Source organism: Dryas octopetala, chromosome 1 (genome assembly GCF_963921425.1).
Source record: "Dryas octopetala chromosome 1, drDryOcto1.1, whole genome shotgun sequence".
In the NCBI taxonomy this organism is placed as follows: Eukaryota; Viridiplantae; Streptophyta; class Magnoliopsida; order Rosales; family Rosaceae; genus Dryas; species Dryas octopetala.
In genome coordinates, this window is record NC_141366.1 from 2,376,586 (window position 1) to 2,394,208 (window position 17,623).

The 17,623-nt window shown below is 38.5% G+C and overlaps 3 protein-coding genes and 1 long non-coding RNA gene across 8 annotated transcripts; 1 reads left to right on the plus strand and 3 right to left on the minus strand.

Annotated features, from left to right (window-relative positions):
• Window positions 1-1,127: 1,127 nt before the first annotated feature.
• F2KP (fructose-2,6-bisphosphatase) lies at window positions 1,128-8,335 on the minus strand. Of its 2 annotated transcripts, none has more exons than XM_086247053.1 (23): window positions 8,007-8,335; window positions 7,848-7,911; window positions 7,438-7,733; window positions 7,094-7,306; window positions 6,653-6,871; window positions 6,453-6,548; window positions 6,092-6,190; window positions 5,951-5,980; window positions 5,550-5,603; window positions 4,749-4,802; window positions 4,588-4,665; window positions 4,383-4,474; window positions 4,252-4,309; window positions 4,086-4,160; window positions 3,699-3,746; window positions 3,444-3,541; window positions 3,033-3,108; window positions 2,354-2,416; window positions 2,118-2,209; window positions 1,930-1,998; window positions 1,772-1,835; window positions 1,610-1,675; window positions 1,128-1,380 (listed from the first exon to the last, which is right to left on the minus strand). In XM_086247053.1, exons 1-23 carry the CDS (start codon window positions 8,205-8,207, stop codon window positions 1,303-1,305), a joined length of 2,283 nt encoding a protein of 760 aa, XP_086103179.1. In that variant the 5' UTR covers window positions 8,208-8,335; the 3' UTR covers window positions 1,128-1,302. The 2 variants fall into 2 exon arrangements, with proteins under 2 accessions (XP_086103179.1, XP_086103189.1); XM_086247063.1 differs by having other exon boundaries at window positions 6,653-6,862; window positions 8,007-8,333.
• A 911-nt stretch (window positions 8,336-9,246) lies between these two features.
• On the plus strand, window positions 9,247-9,766 carry LOC147296346 (uncharacterized). The gene is made up of 2 exons (XR_015124238.1): window positions 9,247-9,372; window positions 9,543-9,766. It is a non-coding gene; the product is annotated as an uncharacterized LOC147296346 (long non-coding RNA).
• A 343-nt stretch (window positions 9,767-10,109) lies between these two features.
• LOC147296347 (CHUP1-like protein) lies at window positions 10,110-12,241 on the minus strand. 4 transcript variants are annotated; one of them, XM_086257154.1, is made up of 5 exons: window positions 11,559-12,241; window positions 11,162-11,478; window positions 10,947-11,058; window positions 10,339-10,470; window positions 10,110-10,262 (listed from the first exon to the last, which is right to left on the minus strand). In XM_086257154.1, exons 1-5 carry the CDS (start codon window positions 12,186-12,188, stop codon window positions 10,164-10,166), a joined length of 1,290 nt encoding a protein of 429 aa, XP_086113280.1. In that variant the 5' UTR covers window positions 12,189-12,241; the 3' UTR covers window positions 10,110-10,163. The 4 variants fall into 4 exon arrangements, 2 of the variants coding, with proteins under 2 accessions (XP_086113280.1, XP_086113287.1); XM_086257161.1 differs by having other exon boundaries at window positions 10,118-10,255; XR_015124235.1 differs by having other exon boundaries at window positions 10,138-10,262; window positions 10,943-11,058.
• Window positions 12,242-14,277: 2,036 nt separating this feature from the next.
• On the minus strand, window positions 14,278-17,279 carry LOC147296348 (pyruvate decarboxylase 2-like). Its single transcript, XM_086236289.1, has 6 exons — window positions 16,668-17,279; window positions 16,322-16,485; window positions 15,452-16,102; window positions 14,981-15,098; window positions 14,680-14,868; window positions 14,278-14,467 (listed from the first exon to the last, which is right to left on the minus strand). Exons 1-6 carry the CDS (start codon window positions 17,190-17,192, stop codon window positions 14,297-14,299), a joined length of 1,818 nt encoding a protein of 605 aa, XP_086092415.1. The 5' UTR covers window positions 17,193-17,279; the 3' UTR covers window positions 14,278-14,296.
• Between the last annotated feature and the right edge of the window lie 344 nt (window positions 17,280-17,623).

Sequence of the window (17,623 nt, forward strand, 5' to 3'; positions counted from 1 at the left end):
GACGTCCGAGAATAAGTTAACGTGAAACTAAAGTCGTTGGTTAAGGGATTAAATTGCGGGTTTTGCACACAAGCAAGTGGCCAGGTTGCTCCTACATTTGCGTGTGTTAGTTAGCAACAGCTCTCTGTGTTTCAGCATTCACAAATATATGAATTATAGTAATGGGGATTGTAGTTGGAAGTCAAAAGAAGATCCCAATATCCAAGGGGGACTTATGCATGGTAGACTCGTGAAGGCGACGGCAGCTAGCGGAGGTGGATATATGGGTGGGTGGGTTATTGTATTCATGTGCTGCTGCTAATTGTTTAATTAACGGATTGGAGGTAAGTGGTGGAACTTGGAAGAAGAATCCCGAGAACCTTGAGATCTATCCAGTTAGTTTTGAGACAATAATTATAAACTAATCAACCCATTATTGTCCTATCCAATGATGAACCTTAAGATCTATCCAATTGGTTTTGGCCAAAATGGGTTCCCATTTGTAGTGTAATTACAGCTATAGTAGTATTACTTATAGTGACAATGGCTCATCATGCATACTAAATCTTTTAGAAGAATTGAATATTTTGTTGATGAAATAATAACCGTAGGATGATATATATTTATGGTAGAAGACCAAGGAGGAAGAAGAAAGAGGGGACCCAAAAGTCGTAAGATTCTTGAGTGTTGAGGGGTCAATTCATAGTTCAGGGCTCCCATGTGAAACTAAAACCCAGCCAGATCTTTTTCTGTAACTTCAGAGGGTGGTACTGGTGCATCTTTAATGGCTTCTTACTTGTACCCCCTTTTTTAGCCGTCTGTTTTTGTATTAAGATTTTACCTTTTGGCTGTAGGCCTCGTGACTCCTCTCACCGAAGACCTTCTTTCTTGACAATTCTTCATATAGACCAGGACCCCCCAAATCCCATGCAAAAGTCCTGCTACTCAAATAAACCCAAAGGTCAAGATCTACTCAACAATCAAAACAAACAAACTTTTGCTCTTCGAGTGCTCAACATAAACAAAGAACAAAAGGTGGACTTTAGACAAATAAGAAAATTGGACTTCAAATTAGCCAAGAGGTTAACCAATCAAGACCAGAATGAGTCCTCACCAAAAAAAAAAAAAAAAAAAAAAACAGACCAGAATTAGTAGTTTGGAAATATTTCAGATTACTGATTATTGTAGATACAGTGGAGACATTTAGGCTAATGCTACATTTTGTAAACGAATGGAGAATTAAATGAAAAATCTATTATGGAAATCTGAGAGCAGTTTCAGACTTTCAGGTTACAAACAAATGTTTACTGTAAGAATGCTCAATCAATCCATGAGTTTGTATCTTTTCTCCTGGACACCTGTAACTCCCATTTGAATCTCTATTATCGTATGAAGTGGCATCTGAAATTGAAAAATGAGCTGTCAGGATCAGGAAAGTAGCTTCATAATATATGGCCCCAACTTTTCAATTCTATCTCATCGTAACTTGAAATATAAAATGGTAAGAGAATTTAAGCCAATAAATAATAATAACCTTGGGCAACCAGGGATTAAGTACTTGTAAATTTCCATCATAAATTCTTTTTGAGACTCAGAATATAGGAGCAATAAGTAATTTCCAATCAACTACCTCAATGTGTGGAATTTCTTTCAAAGGCCTATCAGCAAAGTAAGCGTACAATGCTCTCAAAACAGCCTGCAAAAAATAAAGCAATAAACAAGCTTATAAATATTACAACCACAACACCCGAAAACAAGAAAACAAAGAAGAAATTAACGCTATATGTATCACCTGGTGAGATATCACCACAACAGGGGCACGTTGTCGTTCGAGTTCAATGATTACGGGCTCTAGCCTGCATTTATGATGGAAGTTAAAATCTACTGAACTAAGTTGACCAACAAATAGTGAGGAGAACTCATTGTATATTGTAGCTGTGAACTACAAACCTTTGGATAACATCTAAATAAGATTCTCCACGAGGATATCGATACCTCAGTTTGTCTTTCTTACGTGCCCTGCAGTTAAACATACATTAGCAAAACAAGGTGAAACCATAAAAAGAATGGATTACTTTCAATCTCTCTGTACTTTTTATCTTTTTTTCTAGAGAGAGACAGAGAGAGCTGCAACATACTCATACTCCTCTGGCATGTTTTTCTTTATCTCTTCATATGTCATTCCATCACACACTCCAGCATATATCTCATCCAATGCACGCCATTGTATCTATCAAAATTGTAAAAACTGTAAGCCAACTATACTAAATTATATTTAAATTTATAGTTTTATCAGTTATGTTCTATGTGTGGCTAAGTATTGAACTAGAGAGACTAAGAAAGTTGATGAAAATTTTAAAAGATGCACACTAACCTTGGGAAATCCTACAATGGGAGTTGCTGTAAGAATTGTTCGCTGCAGCGTGCTAGTCCATATCTAAACACCATGCAAAAAGAAGTATGGTTTACACACATTTTTATATTCAGTCAACGGACAGCAGAATAGATGTTTGGAAACAATTAAACAGATAAATTAAAAGTTTAATCGGTTAATTTATCAGATAGAAATATGGACAAATTATGCCATGGGCATGGTTGAACCCAGAAACACACGTGCTACATACCAGTAGGAAAAGAACCTAGGGGTTAGGATATGTTTGGTAGTAAGATGTTTTAAGTTTTAAGCGACTGCATCTACACTTTTGTTCATCTATTCAAGCATTAAAACCCAATCCATGAAAATTGCAACCTTCAATCCTCAACATTCGGCTTTATGTTTGGTTACATTTTGGGACTACTTTTCTAGCCTATTATAACAGTTAGAAACTGTACATTTAAAAGTTATATAGTCCTGAAATGTTAAACAGCAGATATTATAGTTTTTAAACTCTACATTTAGCTTTGGGATCACACCACTTCGTGGTCAATGTGTATGACTGAGTAAGAGATATATGTAGACTACACAAGAAACAAGGATCAACCTACAACAAGCATTTTCTTTGAAAAAAAAGCTACAAAATTATAACTGCACATTGGATATTGTAGAAGCTTACAGAAGCAGCTCGCTCTGATTTCAGTCGCTTTTCCACAAAGTTAGCAAGTTTCTTCGCATAAAGTTCTCCAGTATCACTGTTGAAACAAGTAGTGATATCTTTTGGTAAGTTCCACACACAATACAGCACTGACTCAGGGAATTTTAAAATGCATCATAGAGAAAGTTGAGGAGATCAAAGGAATAGGTCCTAGAATGAGGCATATTCAAACCCGTATGATAGACAGAAATGAAATTTTGATGGGCAAAACAAAATCAGACGATAAAATTTAACATAAATAACAGCATATTCAAAATTATAAAAGATATCAATAGAATTTACAATCAGATAAGTTTGAGATTTACTAAATGTACATCGAAACATGAGCAAACCAGTAAAATTACATCTTGATAATCAACAGCAAGGACAAACCTCAACGCATTGTCTCCTCCAATTCTGCCTCTAACATTATCCTTACTCTCTCCATGCCTAGTAAGTAAGATAGGGCGGGGTGTGAGATGCGTATTCACCTACAAAGAGTAGCAGAAAACATTACAGAAGTATGAACAAGTAACAGAGGGGGGCACAGAAGGGGGGGGAGGAGAATCAACTTTCATCTATATATTTGGTCCAGATTATTATTTCTTATGCGAAATATTGAGCTAAATTCTTCATAGGATAACATACCAGGAAAAAAACAATTCGTCCAGGAAGATACCCACTGATATTGTTCACCTGAACCAAAATAGAAAGCCATCTGAATGAACAGAAATCAACAGTCACAGCTACCACGCTTAAGGGATGCATAAACATCTATGCCAAGGCTTTTAACGGGGGACAGAACATAATGGCATTAAACTGAATTTACATATAAATAAGAGGTTCAAAATAGCGCACATAATAATTTCAGAAAAAGTAGAAAGACCAAACTGCACAGTTGCACAATTATATCTACGGATCTACCTTAAGGACAGACAATGCACAACCATGTCTTAGGTGTATGTTTCTGTTGAACAAGTATACTTATTGAAGACTCTCCAAGGAGAACAATAACAAAAATGATTTGAAACTTACTTGTATTTGCCCTCCATGTCCACTGACCATATCAATCATTTTGATGTATGATCCTTCTTCTACTGGATCATAAACCTGGCAATGGGAGCATATATGCATATCTCAATATGATAAGAAAGAATTCTTAAATACCAAACAATCATTAAGGAATGTTTCAGGGAACTACGGTTTCATAATAAGTCAGTCGGTTTTTGAAGTCCTGTAATCCAGCCTCAAAATCTGGCCTGCAGAAGGACAGCAATTAATACATCACAATCCATCAAGATAAGAAACTAATGGTTCAGGGGTAAACCATACTCTTCTGCATAGTCAGGACTCTGTTGAATTTTAAGACGAATATTTCTTTCTATAATGCGTTCATCATTGCATATTGTTTCCAGAAAAATAATCTGCACAGAAAAATATAAACATAAATGTACAAAACATGTAGCAGGAGAGCTCAAGACTAAGTTTTTACACAATGTCAAGGGGAAACTGCCTCCCCATTCCATGCTCATGGTACCTTGCATTTTCCTTCAGCCATTTTCATAAGCATATTCCTCCGTTTCTTTGTGCTGTTTGTGGCATCAAATATTCCTACCTACAATCAAATTAGATTTTTCAGAAAGAAAGAATTAGACAAAGGCCATTAAAGATCAAAATGACTCACATAAAAGGACTTACCTGGCCACCCTCTTGCATCCAAGAAACCATGTCATCAAATGCCAGGGCTGCTACCTAGTAGCACGTGATATATTAAAACTATGTACAAAGAAAAGGGTTAATATTGTGTTAACACTGCCAATCGCCTCATGAAAATCCAAATTTACAATAAATAGCACTGTTTTCAAGCACAAATACTCTGAGTAGGATTGGACCAGAAAAAATTACTCTTAGAAGGATGACGCGCACAAATGAATAAGTTATTGGCAGCTACAAACTGTGAACCATGGCTCGCGTAAGCTAAAGTGCTTACTCTCAGAGTGTTTTTGCTTCTTTAAGGTCTTCATTGACTACTTGTGTTGCATTATATATTCTGCTTGCTTCTTATTAAACCCATATCAATTCCACTTGAGAAACGTCCACTCAAGATGTGTCTTTTCATAAGATGTAGGAAAAAAGAATCATAAATTTTCTATTTTCATCATTTCTGTGAATTTGCCATGGGAATATTCTCAAAAGAGAGTAACCTGTTCAAGGGACTAAATTTTAAACTGCTTGAGTTGATTCACACCTAATAATTTCTCATCATCATTCCTAAGGGAAGAAGGAAATCCTAAATAATTCAAATTCATTAAAAGGAAAAAAAAAATTATTTAGTCCAACAGCATAGCACTCATTAAAAAACAAGGCATCATTTTTTTTGTAAGATATTCTAACAGATAACGGTGATGAAGATTGCCTGACGATACATTTAAGAGCAAGATGAACCTATCAATTATTAATTTAACTACTCAAAAAGAAAAGTAGTCCATAGACATTCACCTCATTACGTGCCTCCATGCCTTCAGGGTTGTCAGCTCGGAAAAATTCGGCAGTCTGCATTAAAAAAACATTTCATCAGATTTTGCAGGACCCCCAAGAAATATTTGATTTAATAATCAAAACAGTGTTTCAATTTATATCTATACGTAGCACATCTTCACTATTGTGCAACCATGTTAATTTTCTTTTGGAGGTGATGTGTGCCTCCAATCTAACACAAGTGTATCACATGGCATGTTTTGAAAAATTTTAAAACTAAGATTCTAGTGTATGAAAAAGCAAGGCACTGGTTTGCTTTGCGTAGGATCATTCATTAGTCAACAGATAACCACTAGTGACTTTTAAAACAAAACATCTGCCAATTAATCAACCAAATCAAACTTTCAACAACCTAGTTTTACCTGATTAGCCCCATGCTTAAGACGGCGGTACTGTAACAAAAAAAAGTACAAAAAGGTCATTTTTATCTCCATATTCATATACTGCAGTAACTAGAGGTATGAGGAGAATGAAGAATTGTCAATTGTAAAAATGCTAGTAACCTTTCCGACGTTGAAGTGTTTGGTATCATGACCCAACCAGCGAAGATACCTTGTCAGTTTAGCGGCTGTAAAAGTTTTTCCACGAGCTGGCAAACCAACCTAAAGTACACGAAAGCTTTTAGAACTGTTTGCTCTCAATTATATTCATGAAGTACAATAATTAGCAAACAACGCAAAACTGATGGTACTGGCAGGTCCTTCCAAGTTCCAGCTTTCAGGCTACTAAGCAAGGGTCAATTCCAAATTATAATTCCTTTAAGTTTACAACTAAATAAAACCAATTGAGAACAACAGGGAAAATGATCATTGAATTTATCATAAGTTCTGGGCCGTCTGGCTAATCACTTGTGCAGGACAATACCAGGACAATTGCCAAATGTCTATCCTCCTTTGGTCCAAGCATTTGATCGGCTACGGCTGCAGCTGCAACAGCTCCAGCAGCTTCTGGCATTGAATTCTAACAATAAGCATAGACAAACAGAGTTTCAGAACAAGCACTGCAGATAGAGGATAATTTAACTTCTGATAAGCTTCACAGGGAAGATGTGCTTCCATACAGACCTTTTTTTCATTGTCCAATCTGAGATCAGTAGAGAAAGTACAAGCACTAGACGATTTAACTAGCCTAGGAGATCCAACACCCCTATCCACAAAGAGACCCCTGTGACCATCTTGCTTTTGCATAGGTGAAAATGTTCCCACTGACTTTGATTCAACCATCCCAGAGGAAGAATACACCTTGGATGAATCTGGGATGGCAACCTCCATCTCCTGCATAAACTTTGTATTAGGCAGATTATAAGTATCTTGTATGTGATGTAGGACAATGTATTAAAATTCTCCATAGTCAAATATTGTCTTTAAACCAAAATATGCTTGCAGTTTTATACTATAAAGTTATCATTCAGATCCAACAAAGCTGTTCTGGTCAAATTTACTATTTCTTAACATTATATTAAAAAACTCAAATTTACAAATTGGCAGAGGGGTAATGAGATAAACCTTTATAGTTGCAGGTCGATCCGCTGAAACACCACTATCCTTGAAGGAGTGTGAAAAGCTGGTAGAGCCATCAGCATTAGTGAAAACCCCAGTAAGACTTAATGACCTTGGAGTTTCTGTCATGTTAGCTGCGTAAACAACACCTGAAGAAGTTGAAGGAGCTGGAACAACATAATGTTCGAGATCAAGCTCCAAACTAGCTGAAGAGCCATTCTGTATACAATACCCGGGGGGGGGGGGGGGGGAAGAGGACAAAAAGCTTCTTAAAAGAGGTATAGAAACAAAGTAACAACCTTATTCTGAGCCATAAAGGAGTGTTTATAGCAGAAAAAATGTAAATGTACCTCAGCACCGATCTCTGGCACTGAACCTAAACTAACATCAGGAATTCCGCGAACAGCAGAAGGCCTAAGGTTCTCCTGATAAGCCCTCCAACTAGCTGCAAGATCAAAAGGTGATACCCTATCGGCTTTAATGAACACTCGATACTCAAGAACCTCATCAGCACTAAGCCTAAATAGAGCCAGCCTTGCATCCCCTTGTAATGCCCCCCCTATGAGTTGGCGATTTGGACCCTCCTCAACTACGCAGGCTGCATTGCTGAACTTTGACTTCAAAAGGAACTTGAAGTCCAAAGTTTCTAGTTCCCCAACACAAAACAATAATATCCGATAAGAATTTGCTTAAAATCCTACTTGCACTAGTCTTAAATTCAGAAATTGAAAGCAAGTAGCAACGCTAAACCATAAATTACCGTGATTCGGAGGAACAACAAAGCTCAATTCCCACATGGAGGCTGATTCACGTTCCATAGAAAGCTATGAAATGATAAGAGAAGCAAATGAATAAATTAGGAATTGGAAATGAAATTAAGTAAAAAGCTCGGAATGAAGAATTGATTTGTTAAATTTACAGCTTTGGAAGAATCCCAAGAGCCAACGAGAGGGACGGAGCCGAAGACGTGAGGAAGGAGCTCGCCTTTCTTGAGCTTGTAATTGTCCTCCATCTTCAAGGACACGTAGAGCTGTCCACCTCCTTGGTCCAGGTATTCCTCCTCTGGCTCTTCACCTCCATCCGACCCGTACTCCGTTCTCTTGGACGAACCCGTCCCCATTCTAGCTCTGCTCTCTCTCTCTCTCTCTCTCTTCTTCAGACTCGTTGTTTCATTGTTTCGGTATTGGGTTGGATAGAATGGGAGGGATGAATCAAAACAAACAAGAGTGAGAGATTGAGAATGAATGAGAGGGAGAGGGATTGGATTGAATATTGGAAGTATACGTGTATGGGTTCAAGGCCCGGCTTTTGGATAGTTAGATCATACGATGGGGCCAGCCTTGGCTACCACACTAAGCCTACTTTACTACTCGCTTTCTACTCTCATACACTCGCTTCTTCTGCTCGACGCGTGTCCCGCTCTGGGACTTGTGCCACCAACATTTTTTGCTTTTTTTTTTTTTTTTTTGATAAAACATTTTTTGCTTCCTACTCTCATAATATGTTTACTAATCCATAATTTGGGTGAGAGAAATTGAATTGAGGAGGAGTCAGAATCCGGATTTCTATTGAAGCTGTTTACTAAACTATTTTGAATCAGAATATGAATGATATTGATTTTATATAAATTGTTTATTAATTCACTTGACTCAGAATTGAAACTAATTTAATTACTAAAATGTCTTTGTTCTAAATAAATTAAGTTAGGTTAAAGTGAATAGGCAAACTTGAAATTGTAAAAATAATGTGAGGGTATAATGGAAAAAAAAATTGACTCCGAATGAGTTATTTCTCTAGCAATCAAAATAACACCCCTCACTCAAGAATTCAATTTCTCCAAAATAAAGAGTTGCATTCTTGATATCATGTGGGTCCTCACTTGTGTTTTTATTCTCATATGATTAGTGAACACATGAGTAATACTTAGTCAGAATCCAATTCCTTATTTTGATTCCGTAGAAATTGAATTTCGATTACGGATTAGTAAACATGTGATGTCATCAGTATTATATTATTATGTTTGTTTTCAACCCCTTTCCTATAGTTATAACAAAACAAAATGTTTAACTGGATCCGGTTTGGATTTTTACATGGGCCGGGCCCAAGTTCACTGTGTTACATCCGAGGCCCAAAATACAACTAGGGTTTTTGCTTATAAACGCTGCCAAGCCCTCGCTGCCTCTAATATAGCAAAACTCCCATATTTCCTCTGCTTGTTCTCACCGAAGGGATTCGAAGAAGGAGCGCAAGGGTTCCAGTCTCGCTGCGTCGCCATGAGAGCCAAGGTACAGCTAAAATAAAACCCTAACAGAAACTATTTATTTTTCCCGGGTGTAAATTGTTTTCCTTCATACATTCTCGAACTGTTTTGAAAAGCGTTTCTTAGAATCTAACCAAACAATGCCTTAGTCTCCGATCTTTTGAAAATGAAATTGATAAATGGTGTGTATTGCAGTGGAAGAAGAAGCGGATGAGGAGGTTGAAGAGGAAGCGCCGAAAGATGAGGCAGAGATCTAAGTGATAGGAGTGGCAGTAGCTCTTTCAAAATGACGTTTATGTCCCTAGGCTTTTGAGTTTGGTCTTTGTTAGGCTTAATATGAAACTGTTGGTGCTCTTATCTCTTGCTTCTTGTTACATTCTATAATATTTAATTGGAATTTGACTTGTGTGAGTTTTTTATATTGATCGTGAGGAAGTTTTAGTTTGATGAATTTATCATTTTAGCTGTTGTTAATTGGAATATGGTTTCTATAATTTAGGAATATATTTGAGTAAAAAGTCAAATTTGGGAAAGGTATTGTTATACTATTTGTCCCATGGGTTAACAGCTAGTCAGCTACTGGTAGTTGACTGGGTGAACATTAGTGCATCTGTGTGTATATGGGTTGGTTTGAGCCATAAATATATTGCTGGCTAGTTAACGTGATTAAGGACTCGTGGTGATTAGTGTATATGCTAGTTGAAGTGAGCAGTGAATACACATAATATATATATATATATATCTTCAAATTAAGTTCATATGGAATTATGGATTCTGATTGATTTAATATGTTGGAACACACATTTTGTGCTACTACTAGTGTGCTACATTTGTGCCATTTCTGATACTATGAGTGCGTATCTTCTTTAGTTCCTCGAATGCAAGTAGAGTTTCTGAATCAAAACCACCTGCAAACTGGATATTATGTGTGTTAGTACTTGGTATTGCAAGTAGGGGGTAGTAAATAGAAGTGAAGAGTTCAGTGTACTACCTGGTGTACCCGAAAAGCAAATCGGACTCCTTGTAGCAAGAGATTTTCTTCTCTTGAACATTCACCAGACTGCACTTCCTTAGTAATCCTTTTCATGTACGCTTTGGCTAGCCTTAGTGAAGTTAATTTCATCTGCAAGCAGTCAAAGTTTTTAAATGAATACATGTGTATCCTCAATCCTCATTGCTGGTAGGAAAATTTGGGCTTGCAATGGTTGTATGCAGCACTCTTCTCACGATAAATTCCTAAGGTCCTGCTTATGTTATGTGATTATTTATTGTGAGAGATGTGTTGTATACAGCCTAAGAAAGTTCTCATATTGTGGATTGCATTGTGGGCCTGCCAATTAGTTACAACTATTCTGATTTTCTAATTTCAAGATCCTAGTTATTAGTTGAAAGTTGAAACTGACAGATCACTTGCATAGCAAAAAAAGGTTGATGTTAATCACTTAAGCTTTAATTTACCCCAATTTAGTATTCATGTTATGGAAGTCAAATGTGAATAGTAAAATTCACCCTTTTCATAAGCTATTGGTAAGGCATAGCTATCAAGGAACCTTAAGTTAAGATGGTAACAATAAGTAATTCGCTAATTGGTCTACCTACCTGGCCGATCAGCCCTGTATCTAGCATCCATTCCCATGGGATCTGAAAGTCCCTGTATCTCTTGCTGGTACTGTCCCTTGTCCTTTCCGTGCTGCTAACACTTCTTTCCAACCTGCAAATTCAAATTGTGACCTCAAAATTAATTCAATGCAATGAATGGAATGGAATGGAATGGTAACAGCCTTTTCTTTACTCTAATCAGTATACGTGCTTGCCTGTCTTGTAATGCTTCCATTCTTCTAAGAGCAAGGATCAATGGCTCTTTCATGTTGTCCTCAAATGATGAGACTTCGGATTTAAGATTCCTCAGGTCTCGGTAGTTGAAGGCAGCTTCTCGCAGTGTATCCGCCTTTCGTTCCGGCCACTGTGGGAAATGCTTCAGCACTGCTCTCTCATCAACTAAGGAAGATAGTTGCCGATCCAGCCAATTTACAAATGCTTCTACATCAGCAATCTTTGTAAAGGTTGCAGACTCCACCTCCCTAATCAAGAAATTGACAAACTCTCCCTGTGTTTCAACCTCTGACTTTATCTGTCCACGAATGTGCACACGGTGTCAGCAATTGGTGTTTGTATGAAATATGAAGAATAGGGTCTGCTATATATACTTACAGCTGAAAGATAGGATGAACGATTTTCAATTTCTCCAATCATGTTCTTGGTCAGAGCAAATACTTGAACACCTGCAGGGTTGGTTTTGTTCTCCATGTGTGCATCTTTCCTTGTAAGTGAACGGTACAGCTCAATTACTGCTGGCACACGACGCACTCCTTTTGACCCAACTAGTGATTGGGAGGGTGGTGGCGGAGGTGGCGGTGCTGGTGCTGGTGCTGATGGCACATTATTTTCTTTTACCTCCTTCAGTGAAGCTGCAGGAGGAGTTGGAGGAGGCCTTGGTGGCGGTGGTGGTCTTTCCTTTGTGGCTGCTGATTCTGTGAAGTCCAGTCTTGCACACATTTTCTCTTTCGCCGGACTTTGCTCCGATGCATCGACAAAAACTGATGGTTTCTGTTGGGAAGCATCAATATAATGGTTATCCATGGAGTTCTGGAACTTCTTCCAGAGCACAGATTTCCTCTCATTGTTGTGTGCTTTAAGGGAAGTTATCTGAGCTTTGAGACGAGCAACTTCTTGTTGTAACTCATGGTTTTCTTTCTCCAATGAACCATTCTTTTCCAGAGAAGCTTCAAGCTCTTTCCTAAGGAAGGTGATGATCTCTGAGTTATCATCTTCCTCTGGCATCCTCCCTTGCTCTTCTTTCACTGTAAGGATGTGACACAACACAAGGGAGGTAGGGGTGGCAATTTGAGTTGCTGGGTCTTCTCCTCTTTTATGTATGGTCTTGCTTTTGAAGTAAGGTTGGTTGTGTTCACGTAAGCCTGACGAGTGGTACGTACTCTAGTGAATGTGCCCCTCTCTATGTTAGTAATGGCAGTTTAGGGCATTAAAGAATACATTAGTTTAGACAAGGATGCAGGTGAGGGATTACTTGGTCTTGCTGGCATAACAGTTGCATGTATACGTGTACTAGATTTAGGTGCAACATTTACATTCTTTGGTCAAATTTACCATAAAACCCATAAACTTTTCTTGGGGTTTTTAGTCTCTTGGAAATTTGGAATCAGGGTTGAATATTGTATACCATACCATTAGCATGGTATTGCATTTGTGTCAGTATCATGTGTACTAGGTGGGTCATTTTCCTTCTTATTTTACACCTAGTCTTGTGAAGCTTGGCGCAAACAGTGAATGATACATGATTGATTGCTAATTAACAACTGCCTAATGGCCATGTATTAGCTTCTGTGGCCAATCTTTGTTGTCCCAGTGTAAGTCTTAGACTGGGATGTTGAAATCATGCTTAAGTTAATATATGCAAATTGATTTAGTCCTCCAAGAGATTATGAGAAAATTGAATAGAGTGTTCTATTCTTTGCTTGTGAAGCAAAAGGAAAGCAGGAAAAAGGGAGGGGAAATGAGAAACAGTGAAGGATGCTGACAGTGGAAAATTAAAGAAAAAGTAAAAGGTTTGATATTTACAGCCCACCAGATTTAGATCTTCCTATTTTTGCTTTATTTTTTCCTGTGCTTCCCCGGAAAAAGAAAAAAAGATGGAGAGGGTGTCATGGTCTTTTTCTGGGGGGTCACACTTACCTGGTTTACACCTTCTTAATTTATTTGGATGCTAGTGTAGCATAAATTCTTATACGTGTTGCTTATCATTATTCATGAATAATGATAAACCTTCTAATGAATAGATTTAAAGAAAGAATACATAATGTTTTAAACGAGCGATCCTCTTTGACAAGATATCTAACATATTATGTTTTGTCAATCGAATTTACTTTAACATTACACATAACCTACCAAATTGTATAATAAATATAACAGATATTTGTTTTGTGCTAATTGACCCTAAAAGGAGAATCCTAGAACTGCACAGTCCTGGTGAAGAACAGTAAAGCACTTGGGCTGTAAGGTAGCTCAAATGCTCACCTAGACTTGAGGTGTATTTATAGGGGATCATCTTTAAATCTTTTTAAAGGTTTTATTCTTCTCACTGATTTGATACAAGTCCACTTCAAATTCAGCTTTAATTCTAGCGGACCCATGTCTATAGCCCTTAATATAAATTCCCCCATGGCAAGGGAACCTTAGGGGGGTGATAGGTAAACAACTTGCAGAAGACTCGAGTGTAGCATGGGTGAACATGAATGTGCAGACCCCATTGATTTTGGTTTGTGATAAGCATTACACAGACAAATGCTTAACCAGAAGAGACAAGGGTACATAAAAATTGAGAATCTGTGTAATAGGTAGACAATTTATTTGCTGCCCCAACATAAAGGGAAACAGAACAATCAAATGTCGGTCTTTCACTCGTTTGTTCTAAGCATTAATAGCTTTGTACAGTCATAAGACTCATAACTCAGTCTTTGATCTATGAATGTTCTCAGAAATTAAAAGCAGTAGCATTATTGAAACAAAAATCAACCATACAGGTTAGTAGATTGGGATGCCAATTGGGTTGACCGAGTAAGAGGGAGAATGGCCAACCAATACGATCAAGTAGCCATAACCTAACATCATTAGGTGGGACTGAAGACTAGGTCTTACCCTAAACATGTATGGTCCAGGTTAGCTAGGCAATGATAATTCAGGAGTGGAAAAGGGTTCAAAACAAAGGAATGAAGCAGAAAATACCTAATGCATAGAAGAAATAAAATTCCAAATGTTTACACAAACTGGCTGCAAATGAGAAATTAAAAAACACAGGAAATAGTAATCACTAAGATATATAATGTGTTCTCATTCTCATTTGAATTTTAAATCATCTGCAAGGTGGGTTTTCATTGAGGATTTGGTGGGCGGCTATTGGCAGAACAGACCCTGGAACCCCATTCAAGCAGCTCTTTGCTTGTGTCATCCTTGTGAACAATCACTTCTATGAAGCAGAAACAGTCTTTCTTATCCCCTGTTGCTGTTGCAATGGCTTCTGTAAGCTCCTCTTCGGTACGAACCTGCAGAGCCAAAAACAAACATAAATTTGGTCATGATTGCTTCTCCAACTCATTAATAGAGCAAGTAAACCTGCCCTACCAAAAATTTCTTGCATAAAATAGGTTTATACAACCGCTTTTATCACAATAATCCCCTCACACATACACCATGAATTATTATAAGGGAAACGTTATATAATTTCTCCTATCGTACTTATGTTTATATCATTCACCTTTGTTGTCCAACATTTTCCTTCACCATTGTGGATTGCATCCACCAAGCCAGTGTAGTTCCAATTCTTGATCACATTGTAGGGTCCGTCATGGATTTCAACTTCTATGGTGTATCCACCATTGTTTATAAGGAATATGATGCTATTGTGCTCACATCGCATCATGGTTGACACCTCTTGTGCAGTCACCTGTCAGCCAAGATGTTAAATATGTAGGCTTTGAGACCAATCATCAACATCATCAGGTGAACAATATTTTACTATGAAATACAGAGTTTAACATTGGTTGAAACGTTCTAACCTGGAAGCTCCCATCTCCAATGCAAGCAATGACACGCTTCTTAGGTACTGCCTGTGCATACCCAAGAGTTGCACCAACAGACCACCCAATGGAACCATATTGCATCTGGAATTCATACCTGCAACACCAACTTATTTTCTCTTATGATTGTAGTGAGACAACCATTAAACCCAAAAAACTTAAAGCTATTAGGAAACGAGTTACTAATGTATGTATATCAAACTAATTGGGTGAGTCCCCACGTGCAGTATCACGTGCAGAGGTAGACATATGCAGGCAATATGGGTACAATCCCAACCCCCAAGTAGGGGATGAATATTGGAGGGTTTGAACCAGGAGCTCTATATCCAGAACTCTGCTATCATATTAAACAACTACTAGACCTCAAAAGATTAAGTTACTAGTAAAAGAGTCAACAATATGTATCAAACTAATTGCAAGAATCAAATTACTAGACTCTTTGTTGCTCACCCACATCCTTCTGGTAATTTTAGTTTCTGGCAGTTAAACCAAGAATCTCCAGTCTCAGCAATAATAGCTGTATCAGATGAAAGCATTTTCTGAATATGCTGGAACATAATGTTTACCCTCAAAGGCTCATTAGGCGCAGCTTTCAGAGGTTGGCCTTCGGGGACAAAAATGCGATGATAATTTTCATAGGCAGTTGTGTTGCGTTTAATTTTCTTTGCAAGTGCCTGCAGAAAGTCCTTCATTAGAACACATCCGAAAGCAGGGCCATTGGCAATAACAACACGATCCGGCTGCACAACAATTGCCTTCTCCTTTTTGAGGAGGAGAGAGTACCCAACAGAGCTGTAGTCGTTGAAGATTGGCCCAGCAAACAAGTATGCATCAGCAGACTCCACAATCTCAGCACAGTAGGCAGTGCCCACAGCCCCCCAGTATGTCCCAATGAAGTGAGGGTGGGTTTCCAGGATATGCCCTTTGGCTGATGGCATCACAGCAACGGCATAGCCACTGGCATCAGCCAATTCAACAAAGGCCTCATGGGCCTTTGCCACTCGGAGTTTTGGTCCACCCACCATGACTGGCTTCACCGCCTTTTTTAGGAAAGCAGCTGCAGCCTCCACAGCGGCTTCTAGCCCCATCTTGTTACTTAGTCTGTATCAAGAAATCCTGAAATTAATTACCCGGAAACTAGAATGTTCACTTGCCAAATAATCTATCATTTTTGGTTGTCAGATTGTCATTTGGAGCCATGATTAGATGGACTATTTTTTGAGTGTGCACTAAGAAATTGAAAGTGCAACAACATAATATATTAACCACCCTATAGAAACCATCAAGAATAAAAATAAAAAATAAAATAAGTTACAGTACCTAGGTGACAAGGAAAATGGAATGGGCTCTCTTCTAAACGTTGGATGTGGAATGCCAGGCAAGTTACAACTAATGCTAATATAGACAGGCTTGCTTTCTTTGAGAGCATTGGAAATGGCTGTATCAATCTGTTCATGTGCATCTTCCAAATTATTCACCACAGCCTACACACCAAATAACACAAACCAGAGTCAATAACAAGGTTTTCAATCCAATCCAATTTCTGTCAAACCAAGAACCCAAATCCAAATTGTCCTGAAAAAAACAAACACAACTACATATTTTATTATATACCCATCAATCACAAGGCTTTCAATCGAAGAAAGGTGTGAACTTTTGGGCTTACTTGAAAGCATGTGACGGCCTGGAAGCAGCGGAGTTCTTGGCTAAAATCAGGCAAGCCAATCGTGTGGTGGAGAATTCTGTTGGTCCCATAATCATTTGTATTAGGCCCTCCAACAATGCAAATCACAGGAAGGTTCTCACTGTAAGCCCCAGCAATGGCGTTGAGAACACTAAGCCCACCCACTGTGAACGTGACCACACAAGCACCAACCCCACGAGACCGGGCGTAGCCGTCGGCGGCGTAGCCGGCGTTGAGCTCATTGCAGCAGCCGATGTTGGTCAGCCCTGGCTCGGCGATGAGGTGGTCGAGAAGGGTCAGGTTAAAGTCACCGGGGACTGAAAACACGTCGCTGACACCCACCTCAACGAGGCGGCGAGCCACGTGGCGGCCGAGGGTGGTTTCGGGGTTGGTGATGGTGGAGGGAGGGTGGGAGTCCTGGACTGAAGCTGTGGCGTTTTGGGGAGGACTGCCCACGTTGTTGTTGGAGGGCTCGACTGCTTCTAGTGAGCCAATGCTGGTGGCCATGTGAGCTTAATTAATTGTAAGAGAAAGCAAGAATTGAGTTTAGTTTAATTTTGTTGACGATCAAACAAAAACAGAGAAAAAATTGGATCTGTGGGAGAAGTGAGGTTTTGGGAGAGTTAGAAAGCGGATATATAGATGGGTTAGACGTGAAATGAGGTTGTGAGGTTGTGAGGTTGTGAGGTTTCTTGGGGAAGAAGAAGACCCATTCGCGGTTATGTTGTGATGTTGTATGGTAATGGAACTCATGGAGTGATCAGCTAAAGTGTAGGACAATTTGTATAGTGTTTTTCAGTGTTAATATTTGTTTTGATGTCAATCTTTATATAAAAATTGATTTGATGAACGATCCAGATTGATATTATAATTACTTCAACCCCATAATCTCTAAATCCCATGCACACTGTAAGTCTGAACTTACAGTATATTTTTGC

Bases quoted from the DNA above. Each gene is read 5' to 3' on its own strand.
- F2KP (XM_086247053.1), bottom strand. From the start codon at position 8,207: ATGGGGACGGGTTCGTCCAAGAGAACGGAGTACGGGTCGGATGGAGGT. The intron at 6,872-7,093 runs GTTTATCTCATT...CCTAATACAAAG, and splicing joins ATCGACCTGCAACTATAAAG to TTTATGCAGGAGATGGAGGT. The intron at 2,210-2,353 runs GTTAGTGTGCAT...CAATTTTGATAG, and splicing joins CCATTGTAGGATTTCCCAAG to ATACAATGGCGTGCATTGGA.
- LOC147296347 (XM_086257154.1), bottom strand. From the start codon at position 12,188: ATGCCAGAGGAAGATGATAACTCAGAGATCATCACCTTCCTTAGGAAA. The intron at 11,479-11,558 runs GTAAGTATATAT...ATTCGTGGACAG, and splicing joins GTTCATCCTATCTTTCAGCT to ATAAAGTCAGAGGTTGAAAC. The intron at 11,059-11,161 runs GCAAGCACGTAT...TTGAATTTGCAG, and splicing joins ATGGAAGCATTACAAGACAG to GTTGGAAAGAAGTGTTAGCA.
- LOC147296348 (XM_086236289.1), bottom strand. From the start codon at position 17,192: ATGGCCACCAGCATTGGCTCACTAGAAGCAGTCGAGCCCTCCAACAAC. The intron at 16,486-16,667 runs GTAAGCCCAAAA...TTTGGTGTGTAG, and splicing joins AGGCCGTCACATGCTTTCAA to GCTGTGGTGAATAATTTGGA. The intron at 14,869-14,980 runs GTTAGAACGTTT...CTTGGCTGACAG, and splicing joins TTGGAGATGGGAGCTTCCAG to GTGACTGCACAAGAGGTGTC.